We start from the raw sequence: 25,503 nt of genomic DNA, 5'->3' as shown, positions 1-25,503 counted from the left end.
GTATTCTTCCCTAGAGTTTCTTGTCTGAAAGAGGCATTAATGCTTTTTCTAAGAAATTACCTGCTCAGTTGACTACTCTGTAACAAAACAATGACTGGAAAAAGTGTAACTTTGGCTGTGGAAAGAAAATTCATATTCCTATTCAAACAGGCACTCCAGATTATTCTATTTGGGCTAACAGTAAGCAAGTAGTAAGATGAGAAGTGTTTACCAGCTACGTCCACATTAGCAGGTAATTTGGAGCAGTAGGAGGAGATGGTCAATAGAGTGAAGCACTGGTATCAAAGTTCTTCGCTTATTTTTGTATGCAGGTTGGAGACTATACTTTGGACAAGTCACAGTTTAATCCCCTAGGCCAAACATATTCCCTACACACACAGTTCAAAGCTTTCTGAAGGGAAAATATTAGAGGATATCATTGGAATACGGCCCATGCAGTGATTCAGAACCTACCTTCTCATTTAGGGGCATTTGGACTTTTAGGGAGTGCATGTTCTAACTTTTGTTTTCTCCAAAACAAACCTATCTTGTACACACCCAAACTACTCTGATAACCAAACCAACAGGCAGCAAATGGCAACACTGTATGTCTGTAAGATTTGCCTTAAATTGCTCTAAACCAAATCACTAAAATAGACACACCTATTGAGGAGAGAGGATGAAGTGTCAGAATAAAAAGGACTAGATATTAAGAAAAATATGAACATTGTTTGTAGTGTACAACCTGTAAAAAATGTAATGATTATAGTCCACCTGCCAAAATTATGCTTTTCTAATTGAGTAAGACATTCTGAAGGCGACATAGGAATACTTATATAACAATCGTCATGTTCCCTTCCACATTTTGCCCCATTTTGGTGATAAAGTGATCTCTATCTTCACATCTTGTAAGACAAAACTGAGCACTTGCTTAATGACTGTAGGACCAGATTAATGATTTATAATTCCTACCATGCTTGTAGAAAGTGACAGAGATCAAGCCAAGAAGCCAGTCTACAGTTCAGATTAAAGGAGAACGAAGTTGTCCTCCACTGCAGCCACAGAGCCGCAGATGACATTTGAGGTCTATCTTTTCTAAACATCTCCTTACAAGACTCCTTATTTTAGGAAGCTGGAATAGGAGAAAGACATCTATCCCACAGTAAATCCTTTACTTCTATTTATCCCTTGAACACGAATGATCCAGGTTTCTCCTGACATTTTGAGACCTCTCTGAGACTTTCGTTCACCAGACCCCTTTAACACATGCTTAGCTTTAGTTACTGGAGGTCAGTGGAACTTAAGTATATTAAATCCTTTGCTGCAAAAGGGCCACAGGGCTTTGTCTCTCTTCCAATTCAATGCCTATAATGCAAATAAATCATTGTGGTTCTGTTGCCAAGGGTCCAGTAACAGTGAGTTGGAACTGATACCACATGTGAAAAATTTTTAAAATCAAGCCTTTTGTTTAATAAAGCATGTGCCAAAGTCTATCCTCTGTTATGCTGGATTCAAGTGGAGCAGAATCTGCCTTTATGCCAAATACAGCGAACTAATATACTAATGAACTGTGTTAAAAATATCACATATAAATATCAAATAATTCGTGCATGAATGCACTCCCTCTCAAACTTTCTTCTTTTAACACTTGCAAAGCCAATTCTATGATATAGTATAGACAGTCTCTTCAGGTTTGTATCCTCCATGCAGACTTCACACTAAAGCATTTAGTAAATTTAGAAATAATCGTTAGCATTTGTAGTATACTAAAACATTCTGTGAATACTGCTTATATCTGCAACAGGCAAAACTGTGATACCATTTCTCATGTAAATCACTTCCCTGTGCCACAAGTTACCCACTGACTTGAGTGGGACCACTTGTAGAAAAATCAACATGCATCAAGGCTGTCAAAGCATACAGTGGTAGAGGGACAGACAAAGCAAGTACAGTGATGGGTTCTGACTATGAGCAAAATATTAATAAACTGAACTAGCTGAATTAGAATTATATTTTAATTACAGCTGAGAAAGAGGCTTATGAAAGGATCCAAACCAAAAAAAATTATAAATTAGTCTCTGAATAAAGTTTCTTTCATAAATTTAAAGCACTATTAAAGGTAATAACTATCATACAGTAAGTACAACTTTTGGTGAAAAATTTTGGTTTAGAGAGAACAATAGCTCTCCATCCTGCACCTAAGGTTGCTATGTGTGTTTCTCTGTTGCCAAAGCACTGCAGAATTCCAATACTACTGTAATTTTTATCACTGTGTTAATTTTCCCTAAGTCTGTGAAAGAAGCACTCTGAGCCTGCACCTCTCTGTATACAACACAGCAACAGTATAAACCTCAAAGTCTATTTCTGTTTCTTTTGTAGTTTTTGGTTTTGTAATTTTCCTGAGGTCTTTTGTTTGTGTTTTTTAATAGATCATAGAGACAGATTAAATGGAAATACACAGTAAGTCCTCTCCTCTAATTATTGCTTGGTAAGTTTGAGTCATCTGCTAGGTTTTATCAGCATTACAGCTGCCAGAAAAGGAATGCCCAACAGCAGCTCACTTAATTTAGAGTTCCAGTAATCTATCAAAGCATAAACCCATCTAGGTTACCTTTTATTGTTCATGCCTATAGAACTGCAAAATTTTGAAAGTATAAAGTTAAAATGCCTAATCAGCCAATAAATCAGTATCTGAGATTAAAGCAAGCAAACAAACAGTAAATATAAGCTGAAATTTCTCTTTATAATCTTACCCAGTGTTCCGCAAGGCTTGTTTTTGTAAGTGCAGATATCGTACCTGTTAAGGATAAAAAAAGTAGATAAAGTATGTCAGAGAACCAAAGCTGTAGGATATTTTGTGTATTTATCACATATTTGTATCATAGTTCAAGTTGTCAGACCGCAATCAGCTTAATTATGTGCAGCCAGCTGGTGTCGGCATTTTCTACACTCTGGTGTAAACCGCAAGCTGCAGTACACTCACAGCCGCTGGCCTCAGGCCAGTGGGACACCTGCCAGTAAGAAAAAAATGGTTAAAGTGGATCTTTGTAATCACCGGCTCCATAAAGCAGTCTACCATGCTGTTATGAAGTTACAGCAGCATGTCTGTAGACTGCTACCGATTCAAGTTTAACAACTTTCAGTTTTTGAACACACTGGAATTCTCTTAGAGTCCCACATAGCATTTATAAACTAAACAATATTAATTGTAACTCCTACTACTCAAACTTTGACTCTCATTAAAAACTGTAACTCTCAATTATTGCAGCAAAAATCATCAAAAATCTGATAAACTGGTATTAGATTTCTCTTTTCATTATCTTCCAATGATTATATGTGTCCTAAGAATACACCATAACAAATGAAAATGAAAAACACATTCCTGCCAAAAACTAGTAATTTCTTTAAAGGAAAACTTCCATCATTTTGGATATGATCCTCCAAATACAGAAGTTCAATGAGCTTCTGTGTAATTAACACACAAGTATCCCAGGCTGAAAATGGAATTAAAATGTTTTCTGTTACATATCTAATAACACATACAGTGGTCAATGAATTATAACTCCACATTTTGAATACAAAAACCTATGATACAGCTAGTGGTATAAGAATTACAATGTCTTTGATTTTCAAGCATTTAAAATTATTTCCTTGCAAGATGCTTCAGAATAATTCCCGTGATTTTGAATGGTGAGTAAAAACAAAGATGAGAAGATATGCTTTATGCTTTAATTTTTAACCCAAATATTTACTAATTTCAGACCACCGGATACTTGTTTTAAAAGCAACATATAATGAATGTTTTCAAAGAGGGTTTCATTTAGAAGCCTGATCATGAGATGTATACCTTTCAGTGCTAACGCAGTAAGTTCTGTCTGTAAGCCAAATCCATGGACAAAATAACAAAGCTTAAAATTTGGATCAAATCCAGTAAATTCTCTGCGCATGTAGACTGCTGTGGCCATATGGAATCCCTATGATTTTAAATGGACAAAAGTGTGGAGCACTTTGCTGAGTTAAGTCCTAATTTTGAACTCAAATGTTCATGTACACTGCTGTCACTGAGGAGGCGCAGACTGTGTCATCCTACATGCACATAAAGCTCCCACTGATTTCTCCTTTGCTATTTGGGGAGGGAGAGGTCATCGAATCAGCATTCTTCTATTTAATGTGTTGGAATATAACTAGGTTTGGTAGGTCACATAGCTGTAAGACAACACAGATAGAGAGTACACTTCCTGTCCCTTACATCTTAAAAAAAATAGAATTTATGCATTGAGGACAGAGTCTGAACTCAACCTTACTGAAGTTCACGAAGCAAATTTTTTTCTCAAGGAAAGCAGACAGGGGTCAGGCATATTTGAATGAGAAAAACTAAACTTCCCTGAATTCCTTTAATACCTACTTTTGAACTCAAAAAAAAAAAGGCAGTCTGTGCAATACGCAGGAAGTATTATTCTTCTAATTTTTTTTATTTTTAATGCTAGTAGAAAAAACAATTATAGTCATATACCCTTAGATAAAATGTATGTTTAAGAAGAAAGTTATATGAATTAAATTCCTTGTTTCTCTTACAGTTTTGAAAAAACAAGACTACCATACCCTCCTTTTTGTGGTGGGTAGCTAGTATTCTTCATTATGCATAGCCTAGCATTGGTAAGGAAACCTAAGTGATAATGAAACTTAAATTAGATAATTTAAATTAGATAATTAAATGAAATCGAGGAAAATACTGTTTTGTTTTCCAATAAGCTCTAACTATTTCTACAAGAACATATGCAAAACAGTAACAGCATTCGAACAACGGCTTCATTAAATATTTAAATTTTATAGCCAATAATAATTTCCTGTAAGCAGACTCATACATTCTCTTATTTTTCTGTTTAACAGGTGAAAAACCTCAAAGTTTTCAACGTCAAAGCATTTATTTTGCTCACATTGTTGCTTTCAAGCTCCGTTTTTTCATTTTTTCCCTCCATTTGGTTAGTTTCTGCTTGTGATTTGTTCCAAAACTCACATTACTTCTACGTATTGAACAGCTCAATTCTATCATCTGCTTCTCTATATGACTGAATCAAATCAGCCTAATTTGTCTTTTCTGTTTTTGACTCCACTTCCTCCAACTTTATTTTGAATTACCAAAGAATCCACTCAACCATGAAGACCCAACAGACAGCTTTTCATAATTTCACAGAATTTAATGCCAAAACAACCACCAATCTACTTGGTTCTTTTTCACACTGCTAACTTTCAAATCTCAATTAAACAAAATAGCGAGAAGAGAGGGCTTTTTTGCTAGTAACTCATGTCATGGTCCCTGAGAAGTGTAGTCCTTATGTATATTTTAACTGCGGGAGTTCTCACGCTGGCCATATGACACTATAAAGTTTTCCTTTTTATTATCTCTGGAGGGAATTCTCTTGCTCCTTCTTTCTTCCTGTTCAGTGCAGGGTATGAAAGAGGAAGCATGTCTACATCAATTCCTCTCACTGAAGAATATTACCTGAAAGAGACTCACGGTAGACTACACACATAAATGTGGACTGTACATATCAAAATCTGAGAGTTACTATGCTAAGCTTTCCCTTTTGAAGAAAGATTACACATATACATTTTTAAGAGGGGTGACTTCTATCAGTTACTTTGTCAGTAACACTTTATAAAGCATCTGAAAATCCCTTTACTCAAATGATGACTGTAAGCTTATCTAACACTGAGTAAGATCTGAATGGTTCAGGAGAGGCACAATATTGGGTGAAAGAGTAAGGATGGCATCCATTTAATTAGTATTTTCCTCCTGTTGCCAAGAATCACCTCGATTAGAAAAAAAAATGAATGCAGAGAACTATCCAGCCATCCTGATAAAGAGAGAGTTTCAAAAGTAGATGAAGCTTGCCACCTAATTTCTGAGAATAACAAATCTAGGGGAAAAAAGGAGCAGTTTCAAATTAGGTCCAGAGAACAAAATTTCCAAGAACTCCAAGCAAGAACAACGAGAAACATCACCATCCTGTCCTAGTGCACTTTTGAAGAAAACCTTAAGTAAAAGAGCTAGAGGAACAGTATAGAGAATACCTTCCTCCATGGGAAGAGAAGAACATCTGGGAGGTCTCCTAAATCTCAGTCTAGCCTCAGACAAACCTGTGAAAATTCCTGGTGACCCTGATAACATAATTTTTTCTTGAGCTGTCACCACTTGAGTAAAAGCTCTGCCACAGCTTGATCTATACTCACAGACCTCCTGAGGTGGATACAAGGAAGATGAACTGCCAGGAAGTAAATATCTATGACGATACTGCACATCCACCGCTTCATTGCTTCTTGACAGAAGAAAGGAGCCCTGTTCACCCTTGTTTGCTTATACAGTGTGAGGCACTGCTGTGCATCATCAGCAAAACATGCAAAATTTGAAGATGAGAAAAAAAAAAAACCTTGCTTGAATCTCTGAAACACTACAGAGAGATTGTTCTTTTGCAGATCACTAGTTCTAAGTCAGGCAAACATCCAAATGAGCTTCCCAACCATGACAGAAAATTGTCCCATGGATCCTTTCCTGCTTATCAAATCAAAGAAAAAAAAATTGTGAAGGCTGAAGAAACAGCTGAGCAGATCACACCCATCAGGTGGATGCCCTCCCATTCAGGTAAGTAAACTGTATGAATTCACAGTTGAAAGACCAGAAAAAAAATTTCATGGGAGCACTGAAATATGCCTCTTTCTAGAGAAGAAACAGTTCCAAAATGGGGGAGATGACAAAGTCAATACTTGCCACATAGTAGCTTCAACCCAAGAAACCCCTGAAATGACAAATCTTCCAGATAATCAGTGAGATTAGATGGAACTTATCCCTATTTCATATGAAATACAGATGGGTCGGAGTTGTAGCCAAGACCTTCATAAACACTTCAGGAACCACAATCAAAAAAAGGATAAATCTCCAAATCAACAAAGATCTCAATCAACCATTAAAACAAAAGATAACAGCCAGAGTTATACAAAAACAAGAATCTCACAGTTTGCAACATAGGACTTTATTTCCTTTTTGATTCAACACAAAATTTGGATTTATGAATGTAGACACTCAGGTTGCAGAAAAGCAGGATGAGATGGCAGCCTCTTCATTTGGACGCAACAAAGTAAATCCTTTACCCAAGCTGGAAGAGAAGATCGTATGCCTCCTGATAAAGTGGCAGCATTTGTGCCTGAAATACGACCATGCTGGGTAAGTGTGATGTGGAAAGAGGTAAGAGACAAGACTGTACACTATGTATCTATTCATACCCGGAATGGACCAGAAGTCAGTTGATGAGGCAGATGAGGCACACCTGCAGAGAGCCTAAGAGCCACATCAGACAAGAGGGAAATGCATGATGGATGGACAGCTGTCACTGATAAGGCTGACTGAAAGCCATCCAGAAGAGAACTGCAAAGACAGATTATTCCAACTCAACAGGATGGTCAAGAATTGGAGCGGTTGTAATTCCTGTCATGCCATGAACCAAACAGAAGGATGGGAAGTGCTAGTGTGACCATTTTAAAACATACGTGCAGGGTAGGTCTATACTACTGAACTAAACAGTGACAGGGACCACTCACAAAATACTGTTACCTGCATTATCAAATTGTTAAAATAGTCCCTTGCACAGATTTGTCCCATGCAAACTAATAATCTCAAAAATTCCCAGGAGAAGCTCAGAAGTTGGCCACACAAACAGGCAAACTGCATGCAGCCTGTTCTGGAGAAGACAGCTTAATAGTGTGGACATAAGTAATTTTGTGCCAGTGGCTGTCAGTACAAGAGAACCGTCACAGCCATGTTTATTTAATTTATTAGTATAGAGGTAAGCTATGGACTACCTCTTGAAGAGGCTTCAGTGAAGAAACCTCAGCAAAGTTGATCTGTGGAAAAATTTCTTTTGCTAATCTGACGATTGGTATGATCCCGATCACTTAAGAAAGACACAAGTCAAATACATAAGAAAGATGGGTTCTCTGCAAATACTATAAGCACTCATCCACCTTTTCAGATAACTTACTTCCAACTATGGCAGATATCAGATGCTTTAGGGGAAGAGGGACCTTCTTTCCCATCTAGTTGTACATTGCAGGAAGAGGAGGGAGGATTCTTCCTGATCCCTGCAAGCTGTCAGCTGAAGCTGTAATGCATGTAATTGTCCAACTATGAAGTTCACATAAAAGCAAGTGTGTTCCCGCCATAAAAAAGGAAGGACACATTCACAGATTTGAAGGCTAAAAAGCATCATGGCAATGATTAAATCATATCTCCCCCTATCCCTTGCATAAAAAGGCAAGTAATTTATCCTAGAAGGTAAATCAAAGCAGTTCATTAAAAGCTATTTCATCTCACATTAAAAGCTGTTTTCAGCATAAGAATTCAAGAACAACTGCATTGGGTTATAAGGTTCATCTGTCTTTCCCCCAGCAGAAATCCTTTGTGAGTGCTTACAGGAATAATAGGAGTAGAAAAGCATAGGTACTTTCCCTGATATAGCCTTCCAGTTCTGTAGGTTAGGGAACTTCTGAGTTTGTATCTTAGTACCTAATTGATTTTTCTTCTAGTATTTCTAACGCTGAGTTAATTCCCCCTCAGTCTAAGAAAAAGACCAGTCATTTCAAGATTGGGTTAGTTAACTTCAGTGTTCATCTCTGGGATCCTGTTATGCCTTTGTCAGCAAAGTTGAGTCCTTCTGCCCCATTAGAGATCTCTTCCATGATCAAGTCATTTGCTAATGTTATCTTAACCAAGATGAATAAACTGAGCTTTGTCAGTGTCCCACCAATACAATATGGCCTTTTTGTAGCCGCCTTTTGAGCTCTAGGGCTTTTTAAAAACTTTTTGAAGCACATGCATTACAATTCAAAAAGTTCTTCTGATTAGCAGTAGAGGATACAATGGCAAAATCAATTAGCTATTCTCACTTGATAATCCATATTTATACATTCAAGGACACCATTGCCTTTTACATCACTCTGATTACTTGAAATTGCCCAAAGGAAAAAAGTCTCTATAAATATTTGTTGTAACTAGCTGTGAAACATCCATTGTGCCAGAAAGAACTATCTGCATAAAATTGGCACTAGCATACGCCTGTAACAGGATTAGAAACATATAAGAATACTAGCACTGTGAACAAATATATGTAATGGCTAAAATTAAAGAATTTAAGTAATCAACAGGAACAACCAGGGCATATATTTCCTAAAGTATGATATATGAAGAAGGCATGAAAACTTTTGTTAGAATTGCAAACTGTTCAAAAACACTATGAACATACAAATGATTCATAAACACATAAGCCACTACAAAATCACCTGAGTAATACTTGAGGTAGATAAAAGCACAAGTAGTTGAGACTTTTGAAAAAATATTTCCTAATGAAAGAGTTTAAGAAACAAAGAGTAGAGTCATGGCAAATTGCATGTGAGGGAAAAATTACCAACAATATAAATGTAAAGAGCATATGAATGATAGATACTAATGGACATAAAGCTCTATCATAGGTTCAAGACAGCTCCACATACACTTCATATATATATATAATATCACAAGGTTTGCTGACAAACCTGCTTGAAAAGGTTGTCGGAAAACAAAACTAAACCTAAGGACTGGCTCCGTCCTAACTAAAAGGAAACTAAAGGGAACATTTCCAAATACATCATCCCTTAAAGGAAGGTTTTATTTTTCACTTGTTTTAAATCAGATCTTACTTTTTGACACTTTTTTTTATTGTAATATGTTTTGACCATAAACTGCTCAAATAAGGACTCTCTCTTTAATGTACACTTGTCCAATGATAAAACCTAACTAGTTCATTAGAATCTGATCTTCTTACTTTTTCTTCCTTTAAGCTATGCATCTTGACTTATCTTTGCATCTAATCATATAGGTCTTGTATCTGATTAACTGTTAAATTCCAGTCAAAAAAACTATTCTAAAAAAAGTATGTTCACCTAGTTCCAATACCTAGAACTACAAACTATAAGCTGAACCACAGCTGCATCCGAGCTGGACCTCTGCCTTCTCTTAGAGAGATTAAAAAGCTCACTGAGCTATCAGACAATTCCGGCTCCTATTTCTAAATTACACAAAATAAAAAAAAAGAAAAATGGTGAGTAGCTTGGAGCTTCACCTTAATTTTTTGTATACATCTACTTTGCTAGGATAAAAGAAGTGATAGGTGCAAACAATGTAGCTAATACTCAAGAATTGTGTGGAAAGCAGCTATAAAATGAATACTTAATAGATTTACTCAGTTTCTGTAATAAGCTTTTTATCACAGTTCTTCAGCAGTTCACCACTTTTCTGAAAATTTGATCATTCATTTGATTTGCACAGCTTGTGAGCAGCAATACTCCTTATGACACAATACTTCTTGACTTCTTTCTAAAAGCTTTACTATAGCATCTGCTTAGCCTTATAGAAAGTGGTACACCGCAACAGCATTTTGCCTTAAAATAAAGTACACGTCTTATTTCGTTTCTTCCTCAAAAACCTCAAACCAAAAAGAGCTATTTAAACCAAGGAAGGAAGAGCGTAATATACAAGTTACATATCACTCAACAGAAATAGCTTTTTCTATTATTAGTTTTCCATGTCTTTAAAACTGCCACAGACAACGAAAGTCTGGCTGTATGGGACTTTCTTCTGATACTTAACTTGGGTGGATAAATGAAATTCTGAGTTACAGCTAGGAAAAATATTACCACTACAAGCTCTCATTCTCTGATTTATATGAAAACAAATATTTAAGGTAATTGCACTATAGATGAAACATTTACATACTGCTGCTTTCTAAATTGCAAATGCACCCACAACAGTAAAAAAATTCCATCCTGAAACAACCTCTTTTTTTCATGTTCTCATTTGTCTTCATCAGTTTTGACAATGTAACATTAGAATAGCAGCTGCAAATTTACCATAATCAGTGGTATTATCAGCGTATTTGGGAAAGCTGTACAACCTCAAAGAACATCACCAGTACATAGCTGATTGTGAGACGCTGATTTTAGTTTCTTGCAACATAAACTTTACCCCAAACCTAAAATTTCTAAAAATACATTTTTCAACTAAGTTCATGAAAAATACATCAAGAGAGAAGTTTTCCTTCAATATTGTCATGATGTGTCACGTAAGCATGTAGTAGAACTACCGGGAAAGATACTAATTAGATAAAAATAGAGGACTTCACAGATGAGTTTATAAAGAAGGAAAAAATAGTTCTAAAGATAAGATACAGACCCAGAAAGAGTGCTCAGCTAGAGACCAGGCATAGGCCTCTTATACCAGTTCAAATCACTGATAAAAGGTCATCAGTCCAAAAATCAGAGGACTGGCTCAAAAATCTTCCAATTTTAGAGAGATTAGAGTTTTTAGAGATTTTAGCCATCATCTGCTCTCTGAGATTTCTGAGATTTTCTATATTTATGTAGAGTTTGGCACTTTCTCAGGTTTAACTCTTTCTAGTTATCTTCCTTTTTCAATGTTAGCTGTGTTTCTCACACAGCAAGTTGCCCTTACCAGCTACAGCAAATATCAAATAATGAGAAAAAAAGTCAGAGCACGGAAAGTATGGAATAACGAGTGCTATAAATTGTTAGGTACCTAACTAGATCAGAATCTAAGGCAGACATCTGAAGTAGCTTAACAGGACAAGGTCAACATTCTCCTGGTATAAGACAGACATTCAAAGAGTACCAATTCTACTAATTGGTTCAGGAGCGATACTCATTAACAGCCTTTTTCCTAAGAAAGTCCTTTTCATTGATTGAAAATAGGTAGCTTGAAAATACAGATGTATTTCCTTGCTGTCCACTGACATATTAACATCACGTGAAACTTCGGAACAGACAATATACTTCCCTTCCGTATGTCCTTCTTGCAATCAGAACTTTTCTACAGGCTATACATGACTAAAAAGTAGGGAAGTGTCAGATCATCCACTATAACATGAAGGTATATGAACATTCTAAAAAATATTAAACTATTTTATTTGACAATATCCACTCTAGAATTATTCTAGATATAAGCTCTACAAGCAAATTCCAGCACTAAAGAAACAGCCTGGCACTTGTGGTTCCAAAATCTGCGAGGGGCACGTTGCAGGTTTTGGACTGGCAGCGTCACTTTGCTCTCTGCTCCGCCTTCAGCTGTCTGTTACTAGAGGTAATTTCTTCCTTTTTTTCTGTTCTATATCCAGCAGGTACAGCTTCACTGATGTATCTCATTCCTTCTTCCTCCATATATTATCTTTTGTGATCTTCAGTGAACATGAGTTCCATCACAGTTCCCTCTCCACAGCTTTAGGAGGATTGGGCCATCGATCGGTCTGGGCCAAGCCAAGTGACCATTAGCTGGCTTCCACAAGTAGGCCTGTCTTACTATAAAAATAATTTTGAGGGATATCAACACTGCAATCACAGCAGCATCAATGGGCTCAGTCTAGGCTAGCTACCTTAAGATCCAGCTTGCATCCTTCCATTTTTACGCTCTGCCATGAGTTCTGTGCCTCTGCACTTAAAAGTACTGGCACCCAACCTAGCTATTTTAAAGAGGTTTGCGTATGTCTTCAGTATATTCAGTATGCAGTAGAGACAGCACAAGCCATCATTCAGAAGAAGGTCCAGGCCTTCTAGCTGGTTTATCCCATTCTTAGACGAATCCACCCATCTTCTTCAGAATGTGTTCATTCTAAGCTAAGTTAGGCTTTAGGTCCCCTTTGACACTGAGACTCCTCTATGAGGCACTTTCAACAAAATCAGGCATTAAAAAAAATGTACATCTTTGAATAAACCTTATTTGGAAGTCAAAATTGTATAATGTAAATCTGAACACAGAAAATTAGTTTGGATTGTAAGGCACAAGACTTGCAAGCTGGAGACTGTGAACCAAGAGAAGTAATCAGAGACTTTAAAGGGAGCAAAACTGCAAGCAGTGTTTCAAAACCTTTCCATGGTATCTCTCATTTTCTTTCCATGGGATAGCTCCTGAGCCGCAGCAGAATTATTTATACTAAATGTATCAGAATTTTGGAGCTATCCACATATGTGACAAGCATGACTTTATAACTGCTCAGAGACCACAGAGAGGTTCTGGATTTACACTGTCACCAGAACGTAGATAATATCTAACTTGTTGCATTCTGTTCCTCAAAACTGGGTTCCACAATTTTATTGTATTCTCAGTACCTAGCCAAAATTTGGAAGGAGCTGCACGAATGTGACCTAGCTTAAAGCTAGCCTGAAGAACAGAATAGCAATGTTTGCATATCTACTCCAAGTACATTGCTGACACATTTCATATCAGTGCATTTGGGAGAAATCTGGCAACTAATACATAAAGCCTTTGTTCAAGGGACATTCAGTCAGAACTGCTCGAGCAATTTGTAGGGCAATGCTCTTTGAACTGTTCTAATGTAAAAAAGTCTGGAGAAAAGTAAGACCAGCAACACCAATTACACAAGCATGGTTGGGGGCATCCTGCCACAAAGCAGAAAATATTATGCTAAATCATGTATAGGAAGCCACTAGTCTGGACCTCTGGCAGGAGGGAAACACAGTTAGCAGCTATGACCACTAACCAAGTTTCAGCTCTGTTGTACAGAAACAAAGGAGACACTATAGCAGCAACAGACTACAAATACATTTACAAGTTTTATTGTGGCTATGGCCTTTCCTCCCCTTCTAACCTTCAGTAAATTGCAAACGATTAGTTGACAATTCTCTGGGATCAGACATGTCTTCATTCACAAATGGCCAGTTTATCTGCCCTTACTCCCAGTGAATAATACTTTGCAAGTGTTCCTACTTAAGGGTCCGCTTAAGAGTCTCATTCTACAATACCTCTGTAGAAAAAACCTCCCAAACTCAAAAACCACTTTAGTAAACTCCAGAGTGTAGGATTAGGCTCAGAATTATGCAATTAGAAGATTTAATGTGTTATGAACGTAATCCTATCATGTACGCACATTATGTACATTTTTATCACGTATGTTTTAGCTATTTTATCTTCTGCAGCCTTTGGATTTTTTTTTTAAATAAGCAATACATTCACATTTTTTATTTTTGTCTTGCAAATGCTTTTTAGTTAGACATTGTCATGAAAACACATTATTAAAAAATAGGTAGAAATGTCTAGGTGTAAAATGCATACACAGACCAAAAGTCATCACTTTAGGACCTAAATATCAGCTAATATACATTAGTATAAAGCCATCAACTCCAATACACATAGAAAAAATCTCCAAAGGTGCTTACATGACTTAGGAGCATGTACTTGAAAGCAGTTTAGGCAACTAAAAGTTGCATGGGAGTCCAAAATGACCCATGAGTTACCACAGTTCTACCTACCCTTTGACTCCTAGTAATGAATTCCTAACCTCTTCCTTGTTAGTTACACGCCCATAAATGCCCATAATACCTCAAACTCAGCTACTTTAGCAAGTTCAGGCAGCAGCAATGTAACTCATTTAAAAAAGTGAGTAAGATATCAGAACTGCTGAGCTAAGGATCCGACAAATGCTGGTGCTTTGTCCAGACCAGAGTGAGAAATGCACAGAGAGAGATGAGGAGGTGCAGGTCTATAACAGCAACAGCTAAGTGCACTGGAAGCTCTTTGGCTTTCATTGAAATTTCTGTGGCAAGTCTTCAAAAGAGCTTAAATTGCTTAGAGCTGAAGTCCCACTGGCTTTCAAAAAAGCATAAACTCCTAAATCACTTAGGCAAGCCCTTTTTGTCTGCACTATATGAATGTCCCGTCCCCAATATATGAAATTACCACAGTTTCCAGTCTCATTTTTAGTGCTAACACACCTTAATGTATGCGAGATAAAAGTCTTGGTGCTAACGGTAGTTCCTAAAGAATAGCACCTCATTAGGAAGATGAATCAAACTTGGTACAAATACAAGAATTTAAGAATTGCAACACTGGGCCAGACCAAAAGTTCCCTCATCCCAGTACCCTGCCTTCAGGATACCATAAGAGAATGTCTAGGAAAGAATGCAAGCATAAAGTGGCAGTTGCACCAACGCTCTCCCAGCTTCAGTAATTTTCAGGTCAGACTTTTTGAGACAGATGTGCTTCCAGCTATTTAGTAACCCTCAACAGATTTTTATTCTGTGAACTTGCCCAGCCAACCTTTCAATCCATGCAAATATCTGGCTTCTGCAAAGTAACTTGACAAGTAGCTTCAACACCTACTAACCCTGGCATAAAGGACCACCACCTTCTCCTTGTGCTCCATCTCTCTTTTGCTAGGTTCATATGATCATCCCTAGCTCCTGAAGTGAAGTGATAGTGAACAACTGTTCTTTATTCATGCCCTTCATACTGTCCATAATTTCGTAGGCCACTATTATATCCTTCCCAAATATGACTCTTCCAAGTAAGACAGTCCTCTACCTAATCATTCCTTCGAAAGAAGGCTCCATGCTTTTGGCCCTCCTTGTTTCTCTTTCCTGAATCTTTTCCAATTCTTCTATAACAAAAGGTATTCAAGATGTATACATATCAGTTTACTCACTGGCATAATAAGGTTCTTTATTCCTTTCCTAATAACTACTAATACTTAATTTGCTTTTGTAACAGCTTGATGAACATGAAGCTGATAGATCCTGGTGGCTATGATAATAGTTCCATGGAATTATTTGCTGAGAAATAATGGTCAGCTCAGTATACCTCATTTTATATGAAAAATTAAAACTGCAGAGACATGAAAGTAGAGAAATGTGAGAACTAGAATTTCCATTTCTTAAAAAAAGCCATTTTATTGAAATTGTTTTATTTCAATAGTTAGCTATTATTCAAAGTCCACTCTGAATCTTCCCAACAATTTCAGAATTCAACCTATGTAAAATGCTTTAACACAAAAACTGTAACACAATTCTTTAAGCAAAGTTATTTTTAAATAAAGCATTAAAATCTTTTCTTCTGAAACAAAATCTTATTAAAATATATTTTCCTGATTTCTTCTTTTAAATCAATATATTCCTAGAATTTTGTCTCATTATATGGTGTTTTCAGTAGGGAAATACTTTACGGATTTTGTTTACCAGTTGTAACATGGCACTCTCACATTGTGACTTTATTTAACTACAGACATATTTACTTAATCAATGAAAGCCTGATGTTAAACGGAAGCCATTTCAAGAAAATAAAGTTTAAATAGCAAGAGATAACACCCCTGCAAAAGTATATTAAAGACTGCTGATTCTGTTCATTAGCCAGCAATTTTATTTTTTTAAAAACTTTGAGTTAAGCACTGAGATGTATCAAGAAGTTCAGTTGGATTTTTACTACATATTTTGGATATAGCCCAAATATTCTCAGTGAAAACATATTATACTATTATCTTGGATTTTTGTAACAGTTTTGTGCCTGTGCTAATGAATCAAGGAAAAGGATAAGCAGTGGATTTTTCTGTTACTTCTGGTTGATATTTTTTACAAGAAGTCCTCCATAAAGGGCTGAAACTCTAAGCATGTAATGTTAAACTTATTTTTCCTGAGTACGGGGAGAACAACATGCCCTTTGCTTGGGCCCAATTGAACAATCACACAAGGTACTTGGAGTAACCATAGAGTTTTATTTACATAGACAGCTATATTTCAGTAGTTTAAACATGCTAACTAAAACCTTTCTCAGTCAATAGAACTGAAAGAAACAGAACTGAATTTTTATTTGCTGACTTTTTTAAGGGCAAAAACACAGACAATCACTCCATTCAAATAATTTTAACTCTGACTAGTACCTAAAGAAATTTGTTTCAAAAACAAACTCAAAACAACATATTTTAGAAATTGTGTTTATCTCTGTTTAAGTGTGTGTTACAATTATAATAAAAAGCTTTCTTCTCTTCAAGAAATCATACAGTGACTAATTCAATTGCCAGTGCTCAAAAACAATACAAAGACAATCAAGAGCTGAATGTCTGTGGTAGCTCTCCTGGTCTTATGCACAGAAGTGCACTAAACAGATTCTGTTGTTCTACAACCAACAAATATTGAAGCTAATTAATTCTGTAGACTGTGAATTGAAAAGATGAAAAACACATAGAGGGACAAAATGAGATGGAGGCAGAAGCAGTTAACTGTTGTGACAAAGTTTAAGAGGTAAACAGAGAACAAATCTAAAGGAGGAACAACATAACTGAGACCTTGCCCAAATCTGAGAGAGCTCATCTACTCTAGGTCTTGCCATATATCGAGACAAAAGGCGACATAATTTGTTCTTTCTATGTCCTGACAAATGAAATACCTGCACCTCAGACTGACTTTTGAAGTCTGTATAAATCTAAGAGTGTGTGACCCACCAATAAACCCCTACAATGGGAGAAGGGTCAGAGGAGATGGGCAAGGGCGAGGTGCCCAGGAAGCTCAGGAATAATGTGGGGTGTGACTCATTAACCACAGCTGTGACACAGAAAACTGACTTTATCTCAACACAAAGGGAACCAGAGGGTGGCCTTTGTTTTAGATAAACAGCTATGTCAGTTGAGTGGATCAGCTGACTACACCCCAGGTGTGTGGATCAACTGGTGTAAATGTTTTTTCCTGAGTTTATCAAAAGAGTGTGAATGTCTCCCTGAGTTAGCCAGGCCAACATGGGGAAAGTGTATACATGGGCAAGCCCAACCCAGAGTACAAAACCCAAACAATTAACAAAAGAATCTCAAAGAGAGCAAGGGGCTTGAGCTGGCTTCAACCCACCTGTTCCTTTCTGGCAACTGGGGACGCCCAGCGTCCCCAGTGTTGAGATGGGAGCATACTATAGAGATCAATAATGGGGATCACACTGGTATTGTGATTGAACTGTATATTGCAATTGCTATATTTTGCTAAGTGTATGCACTTGTACTGCAATTTCAGTATACTGCTGTATCACTCTGCTAAATCAAAAATCCCATATAACATCAAATACCATCAAAGTAAACTTTCATATGAAACATTACATTCTCCATGTGTGGAATATCTAAAAGAAACTGGTCAGAGAGCAGTGGACTCTGACAGAGTGGAACCCATGCTTCTAATCCAAAATCTGCACATAAATCTTGGTTGCGTCTTCTTCTCAATAACCAGTACACAGCAAGAAATAAGAAATATTTGCTCTGTCCAAGACAAGAAAACGTCTGTGTGGCATACATTTTCTGTCTAGCCTATTCATTAAAGAAAAAAGAATTAAAAAATCTTTTTAATGACAGCTGCAACCAACTGCTGTGAATAAATGGCTAAATACCATGGGAACAGTTACTTACCTTACAACAATGGCTCTTCAGAATCACATTATGCATATGTACACAAGCTGGGATTAGCCAACAGCATCTATTGAGGCTGTGCCTGCACTCATATGTACCTAGTTCCCCATATGTGAAAGAACAAAAGGGTCGAGCAAGCCTAATTATTTTTTCAGTACTTTTACCAATAAAGAATCCTAGAAGACCCAGTATTAGCTGGGAAAGAAAGTGGACTGCATTATGACACGGTGATGTGTCTTGAAAGTGGATGCACTTGCTCAATTCCTTTGCGAATGACTCCCCATAATAATTACTGCCACTTCATGTCTAATAAGCAGTTGTCCAGGGACTGCTAACAGGATTCCTGTTTAAACTGCAGCATCAGGACACCCCTGCTTACATAGGTGTTTCTTCTGCAAGCTTCTAACAACAATATAGTTCCCCTAATATTTCAGAAACAGTAGAATTCTGTAATCAAGGTCTAGAGGTTGTCAAAGTCAAACACAAAAGCTCAAATGTGGCCAAGCATTTAACTTTGTCAGCCATTTAGCCATCATCATATACATGAAGAATTATTTCAATCATCTCTGTGGAGATACTGTGTGAGCTTTTACTCTAGTAGCCTTCAAACTCTGCTGGTCCAAGATAACAGTTTCAGCAGCATACCTTCTCTCCACTAGACAGCTTTGAGAAAAAGGAGTGGTTCATTTCTTCCTGCCCTTTATCAAAAGCCTCTCTGCTGGTTCCAACCTAGATTCTTGCTAAGTAGTAGCATATGGTACGAGCATTAGTAATCTGCCGTTGGCAGTCAGATGCAACACTGACATGGTTTGCATAGAGAGAATGTGGAATCACCCACTCTTTCAACCAAGCAGAGAAACTATCCAAGAAAGCTGCGCTACGGTAAAGCCTGAAGTTCCTCTCCCACCACTCATCTTCTTCATCCATTTGTTAAGCTGTGGGAGGTCGTCAACAGAGCTGATCTCTTCCTCAAGCAAGTGCAGTGACAGAACAGATTCACAGAACTTGCCCTTACCCCACTTCTCTGGGTTTTCTGTTTTTAAAATCTCTGTGCCTGTTTTTGCTATAGCTGGAATGGGGACCCCACCTTTTAAGACAGTCTCTTCCAGCTCAGTTATAATTTGGCATATATTTGTCTAAAGAAATTGTAACTGCACAGCTAAATCCTTGGAAAGTATAAAGGATTTTTTAAATTAACTCCATATATAAGTTACCTGATTTTCAAAAGGAATTCCCCACTGATTCCATAAGCTATTAGCATTTATACATTATTCAAGTTTTAATTTTATAAACTAGTCTTTCAAAGCTGATCTGCCTTGAAGTATGAAAATAAACACCTCTTCAGTACTTAAACTAAGCCCACTAGGCATTTACTTTTTTTTTTTCTTTTTTTCTTTTAAAGCACTTGCAGTTCTATTTCCAAAACTAGTTTGGTTTCCTCTACATCAGATGCCTCAAAAGAATAATGCTTTTTTTTAATGACCAACTATTCCTTTGTAGTAAAAATGACCTGAGCTTAGATGGTTTTGATTTTTATCACATACTGAATATTAGCATGAGACTATTAAGATAATTATTCCATTCCCATAAGTCTTATAAATTTTTAAGTGCTGAGCAAAATATTCTGACCAGCTATAAAGAAGAGTCTTTTCCCCATGAGGACAGTCAAGCAACGAAGCAGACTGCCCAAGGAGGCTGTGCAGCCTCCATCTCTGTAGGTTTCCAAGACTTGACTGAATAAAGCTCTGAGTAACTTTGTCTGACCTCCTTGGTGACCCTGCTGTTGGAGCAGGGCATTGGACTAAAAACCTCTGGAGATTGCTTCCACCTGAATTATCTCATGGATCCTAAATAGATGCCATCTGAAAATCTTAACAGGGCTTATTTAATAAGCACAGAATAACAGAAATGTTTTAGCAAAACTCTTCAGAATATTCAGTGAAAAGTAAAGTAAAATGCAAAATGGAAGGTTCGTTATAGCCACACAGTTATTGTAGTCCAAATGTTTTTATCAATATAGAAATCAGAAAAAATAAGTGGTATGCTTTCCTCCATGCCTACTCTCACTTTGAATAGCCCTACTCATATTAACAACTACAGAGTCCAAACTCTTGGACCATACTCTCCAATTAGTTGGTTGTTAAGATTTTAAAGCTTCTGAAGTTGTACTGTAAAACCCATCCCCTTCTGCAGCACCGACAGGACTGGCTGAAACACTAATTGTAAAAGATCCAGTAAGTTCTTCAAATTGAAAGAAGATTAAATAAGCCTTATTTTTCCCAGCTCAGTAAGTCTTGGCAATTAATGCAATTATACCACTATAAATCAACACAAGTATCGACCATAAGATCTAAAAACAAGAAGACTTAATGTCCAATAAAATATTTCTGCATTTCATTGTTGCTGAAAAATAGAGAGAATTTCATTGGTTTTAATCATAAAATTCTCTCACTGCATTATGTAGGTCAGAATTAGTGAATCTATTCATTTAAATGAATTTCCACCCGAATGAAATTCCACCCAAATTATGCACAAGGTCCGATATGGAAGTTTGCATTTCTCAAGCAATAAAGTAAGGATGCTTGGAAAAAGGTTGGATAACATGGAGAAAATGCTGCTATTTCATTTTTCTTAAGTGTATTAACCTTTATATTTGTTGATTTAACAAGTGTTTCTATTAATGCTATGGGCAGTTTTAGTCAACAAATAAAAATCATTTACAATTGTTTGTAAATATTTTAACTGAATTCCAACTTTTCCTCAAAGGAACTTGGTCTAAAAATCCAAAATAAAAAGCCATCTAAAGCAAAAAATCTGAAGTCAACATATACTTTTCAGTTAGTTAAAATGCAAAAACAGGACTATGCATAAATGTATATTAAGGTTGAGAGCTACTTAAAGGAACAGAGTTTCCTTCCAGCTATCCAGGAAGAGATTCCAAATTCAGCGCAAAGGCTACAAATAAGAGCCATGCATTTCAGCACAGTTACCACCCCTAGGATAGTACTTTACTATTTAGAAGGTCAGGCACAGTAAAAAATATTGTGGATTGCCAAGCAATCCATGTAACTGACTCAAGACATAGCCCAGATATAGATTTACAAAACATCACATCCTCCTGACCAGTTGCATCTCTTGCTATCGTTTGCTGCTGATTTTTTTTAACTACTAAATAATTAACTCTTAGCCAATATCTAAAGGAAAATATGACTAAAATTGAACAGTTTCAAAAACAATCTTGGACAAAAATCCATAAACACTTTCAGGGCTTAACAAATTGCACTTCAGATGTCTGAAAAAAATTCCTTTTTTCTAGTGTTTGGAGCACAATTCCTTGCTCTTCAGTGTTTCCAAATATATTGTTCAGAATTGCGTAATATATCTCACTCCAGTTTGGCAGGTGGTTGAAAGAACTAATAGGGCAGACCCTTCTTCTAAAAGAATCGGGACAACGAGTATTTGTCAGCATTACTTACAATCTTGCAATTTTTAAACAGGACTAAATGTCCTAAAATCACATGCAAGCACACACCTTTCATTAGAGCTAAATTAATGGGCAAGCTAAAGAACTGCCTGTACCTTTTTTTCCCCTATTTGTCCAATCACTTAGCACTCCCTTCTTCAAGCTGCTGAGAGTAATGAGAGATTTGCCCTGGGTTTGGCTGAAGCAGTGTGAAGGCCATCTAAATGTAGTCTCAACACTACCCAAAGAGCCATCTTCTTAAAAGGTCTATACAAGCACTGCACTCATTTTGAGGCTGAAAACAATCAGCTTTATAAAATATTGAGTTCCACAGCTTTCAGAACAAAACCTCAACAAAATTTAAGCAAAAAAAGAACCCCTAAAACACCCCTAAAACACCATTTTATAATTAGCACTTGATGCCTTCAGTATAATATTACTAATACATAAATTCAACATAGATTTACCTCTGACATCAGTACTGGAGGAGGGGAGGGAGAAGGGACTTTGGCAGCTATCTTTCCAGTTTTGCCAGTAGAGCATCTTTTTCCCCCAGAATGGTAACTCTAACTCTGGGCTTATGAAATATGAAAGGTAATTTGAGTTATCGTAGTCTATAACAAAAGAGGACTAAGCTAACTTGTAGTATCTTGCTAGTACTATGCAGTAAGCTGTTCGTGTGTCTAAACTATTATACGGAAGCCTATGTTCACCTGCCATCAGTGTTACTCTACAGAAGTTAAGAGTTTATGCATGCTTTCAAAACACCAAAACACGTTAACTGCAAGTCATCTGAAAACTACACCTCAACTTTGGAAAAAAACTTAGCAATAAAACACATGAAAAAGACATGTATTTTAACTACATGATGTGATTACTCTTCCTTCTCCATCCAAGGCCTAAGTCCCTGAGCTGGCACTTCAGGCAGTCTTATCATTATACAGAATCTCAAACCATTACTAAAAGAGCTCACTGACATTATGACATTTTAATAGCTAAAATATTTTTTAGGAACAGCAGTCATTAAGTTCCTTCCTAGAGTACAACTAGTTAGAGGCTACACAAACTCCAGACTACCAGAATTACATCTCACTGCAATACAACAAAATCTTACTGCCGACATTTATTTTTAACAATAACAGATCAAAACCTCTCTCTCTCTCTTTTTTTTTTTTTTTTTTTTTTTTTTTTGCAAACACTTCTTGATCTTTTGCTTCTTTAGATAATTTAAAACAGGAAGTAAATCAGAGAGTTATTTGGTAACTGGAACAATGCAAGATTTCAGGTTTTTTTGTTTTTGTATTTCCAAGTATTCATAATCGAACCTGTTTTTCAGATAGAAGAAGTACTGAGTTGATTCTACAGGAAAACAGTCTTCCATTTATCTACAGAACAGGCTCAGTATGTGCAATGTCAACGCAAGTTTTTTCGTAACACCCGAAGGTTATGCCTTGGTCTTCACTTGGCTAGACCTTCAAAACTGATACAAGACTCAGGTATCAAAGATCATTAATATGCTTGCGTAGTCCGCTTGCAAAAAACAATGCCAGTCACCCTGATGAGTTTTGTTACATGGACAGATGGTTTCCTTCTAACTGGGTAAAAACTAATGATAGAGTTCACACTTCAGCCACAGAGAATAGTTCTGAATGGCAACTATCTTCTGAAGGGTAACTCAAGAGCTTTCAATGAAAAACCATGGGAAAAAAAATGCCATGATGATCTCTCATTAACTGAAAAATATGCTGGTAAGTGCACATGTAGAAGGACCCCTTCCCTTCACTGAGAATCTATAACACGGTATATCTTCCTAGCAAGTTGTATATCACATGGACGAAGACTCGGATTGCAGACTAGCAGCAAGCTTTCAAAGACCCATGTAGGTACCAATTCCATAAGGTCATGGACTTAAGCTGTGGGGGCATTTTCTGTTTGTATTAGAGCAGCTGTGGGGTGCTGCTTGAGAATGCTTCACAGGTATCAGAACCACAGTGCAACAACACATCACAGGGACACAAGAAAGTTGTGCATTGCCTTTTGTCTGGAAAGCTGGCGAGTATTTATCTTCTCATCTTACCACATCTCAAGGAGAAGGATATAAACTTACACTCACTCCATGAATAATGTTACTTCCTTAAAGAGTAAGCCTATCATAGGAGGAATAGCACAGGATGCCATGCTAAGCTAGCACGGTTTTTCTGCTTTGAGGAAGCTCTCACTGAATACTAGAGGCTTAAGATAGGCTTCCCTGGTTTTTCTGTCTTCTTGAAAAAAAGAAAATACCACCTAGGATGTGTATAGTAATGCCACTTCAAATCCATATCACTACACAGAATGAGCTGCATTACAAGAACGGTGGATTTCAAACCCTGGCATTTATTTCCATCCATAACTAGCTGAGTTCTCTTACTATGAAAACTGGAGAGAAGATATGGAGACTGTGTGGTTTTGTTTCCCAAGCTGCATAAAATCAGAAAGCTCTGGACTACCCTAATCTGCCACCTAAAAGGCTAAAACAAAAAGTACATGGTGTACATGATTATTGTATCATATAAAAGCTCTGGGACTCTGGCATAAGCAGCAAAAATAATGAAAGACATAGTGAAGCCCACTTCCTTTTGGTGCCATGGATTCAGGGGATGTGGACAGACATCCACAGTATGGCATGGCCAAAGGTACCGACAGTCAAAATTATAAGATTGTAATTTTATAAGACCCAAGTATGTTGGCAGTAAAATCCATTTTTCAAATGAATTTCTCTATTAAACAATTTCAGAACATTCATTTAAAGTCTGAGTATATGCTTACAGTTAAGGTGGTTTACTAGTGAGTTTCATTTACATCTATAGCTGCAGAATCAGACCTTAAAGCAGCTCAGAAACCATGACAAGAGATCCTAGTTGAATACTATGGACACAAAGCATCAGCGCAACTACGCACCTCAGCAAAGTCTCATTAAAATTTACTCAAAGTTAACTGACCCGCAAGTCCTACACAGGTAATTTTCACCTTAACATGCAAATTATCCTATTGATGTCAGAAGACTTATTTATGCGAGTAAAGGTTTGAAGATGAGGCCCCGATACTTTGTAGCCTTCAGTATAGTTTGCAACTGTCAAATGTTAGGTAAGAAGTGTGCATGTGCGCACGCATGCGTGTGCACACGTGTGTGGTACTAATTATAAGCCACATTCCAACAAAGCTAGGAATAGCTAATAGGGGATAGTCATTCCGCAAGATTTGTTACAGAATTATCAATAGTAATAATCAAGAACAAGGAACATAAAATAGACGACCTGTTTAAATGCTATCATCCATGAAAGTGTGTGTATTTCAACACTAACAAACAGTTCAGAGTAAAAACTGTATTATCCAGCAGCACCAATAGCAAAACTTGAGACAAACAAGAATGTAATGCTTCAACAGAAGTTTTGTCAAAATATCAAAACTGATGTTCTCGACCTAAATGAGCAGAAACAGGATCTATTCTACGTTGTATTTTAAAAAGGGCACCTCAAATACAGATGACCTAGGCACCCTGGTGACTCAGAGGGAAGAGTGCCACCTACTGAGTCAACAATTTATTATAATAAAACTAACAGATCACATATTTGTCCTGAAACAGAATGGCAAGTTTGAAGTGATATTTAAAGGACTTCCATCCCCTTAAAAAAGCATCTTCAGATTTTTAATTTTAAAATGTTACTGAAATTTATATAATGTGATAGCCATTTTATGTTTCTGAACAAATAGGCTAGTGCTTCAGTCAAATACTTGCACCCAAATTATTTT

The 25,503-nt window shown here is 36.8% G+C and overlaps 1 protein-coding gene across 9 annotated transcripts in view; it reads right to left on the bottom strand.

Moving 5' to 3' along the window:
- The window catches only part of LOC135325065 (A disintegrin and metalloproteinase with thrombospondin motifs 6), a 163,885-nt gene that overhangs the window by 96,539 nt on the left and 41,843 nt on the right, over positions 1-25,503 (bottom strand). For all 9 annotated transcript variants that reach the window (XM_064502512.1, XM_064502518.1, XM_064502513.1 and 6 more), the window contains one exon: positions 2,733-2,776. In XM_064502512.1, coding sequence (XP_064358582.1) covers positions 2,733-2,776 — 44 coding nt within the window. The remainder of the gene's footprint in view (positions 1-2,732; positions 2,777-25,503) is intronic.

This window comes from Dromaius novaehollandiae, chromosome Z (genome assembly GCF_036370855.1).
Source record: "Dromaius novaehollandiae isolate bDroNov1 chromosome Z, bDroNov1.hap1, whole genome shotgun sequence".
Taxonomy (NCBI): domain Eukaryota; kingdom Metazoa; phylum Chordata; class Aves; order Casuariiformes; family Dromaiidae; genus Dromaius; species Dromaius novaehollandiae.
Note: the sequence above shows the minus strand (reverse complement) of the source record. Positions and strands in the feature narration are given on the sequence as shown.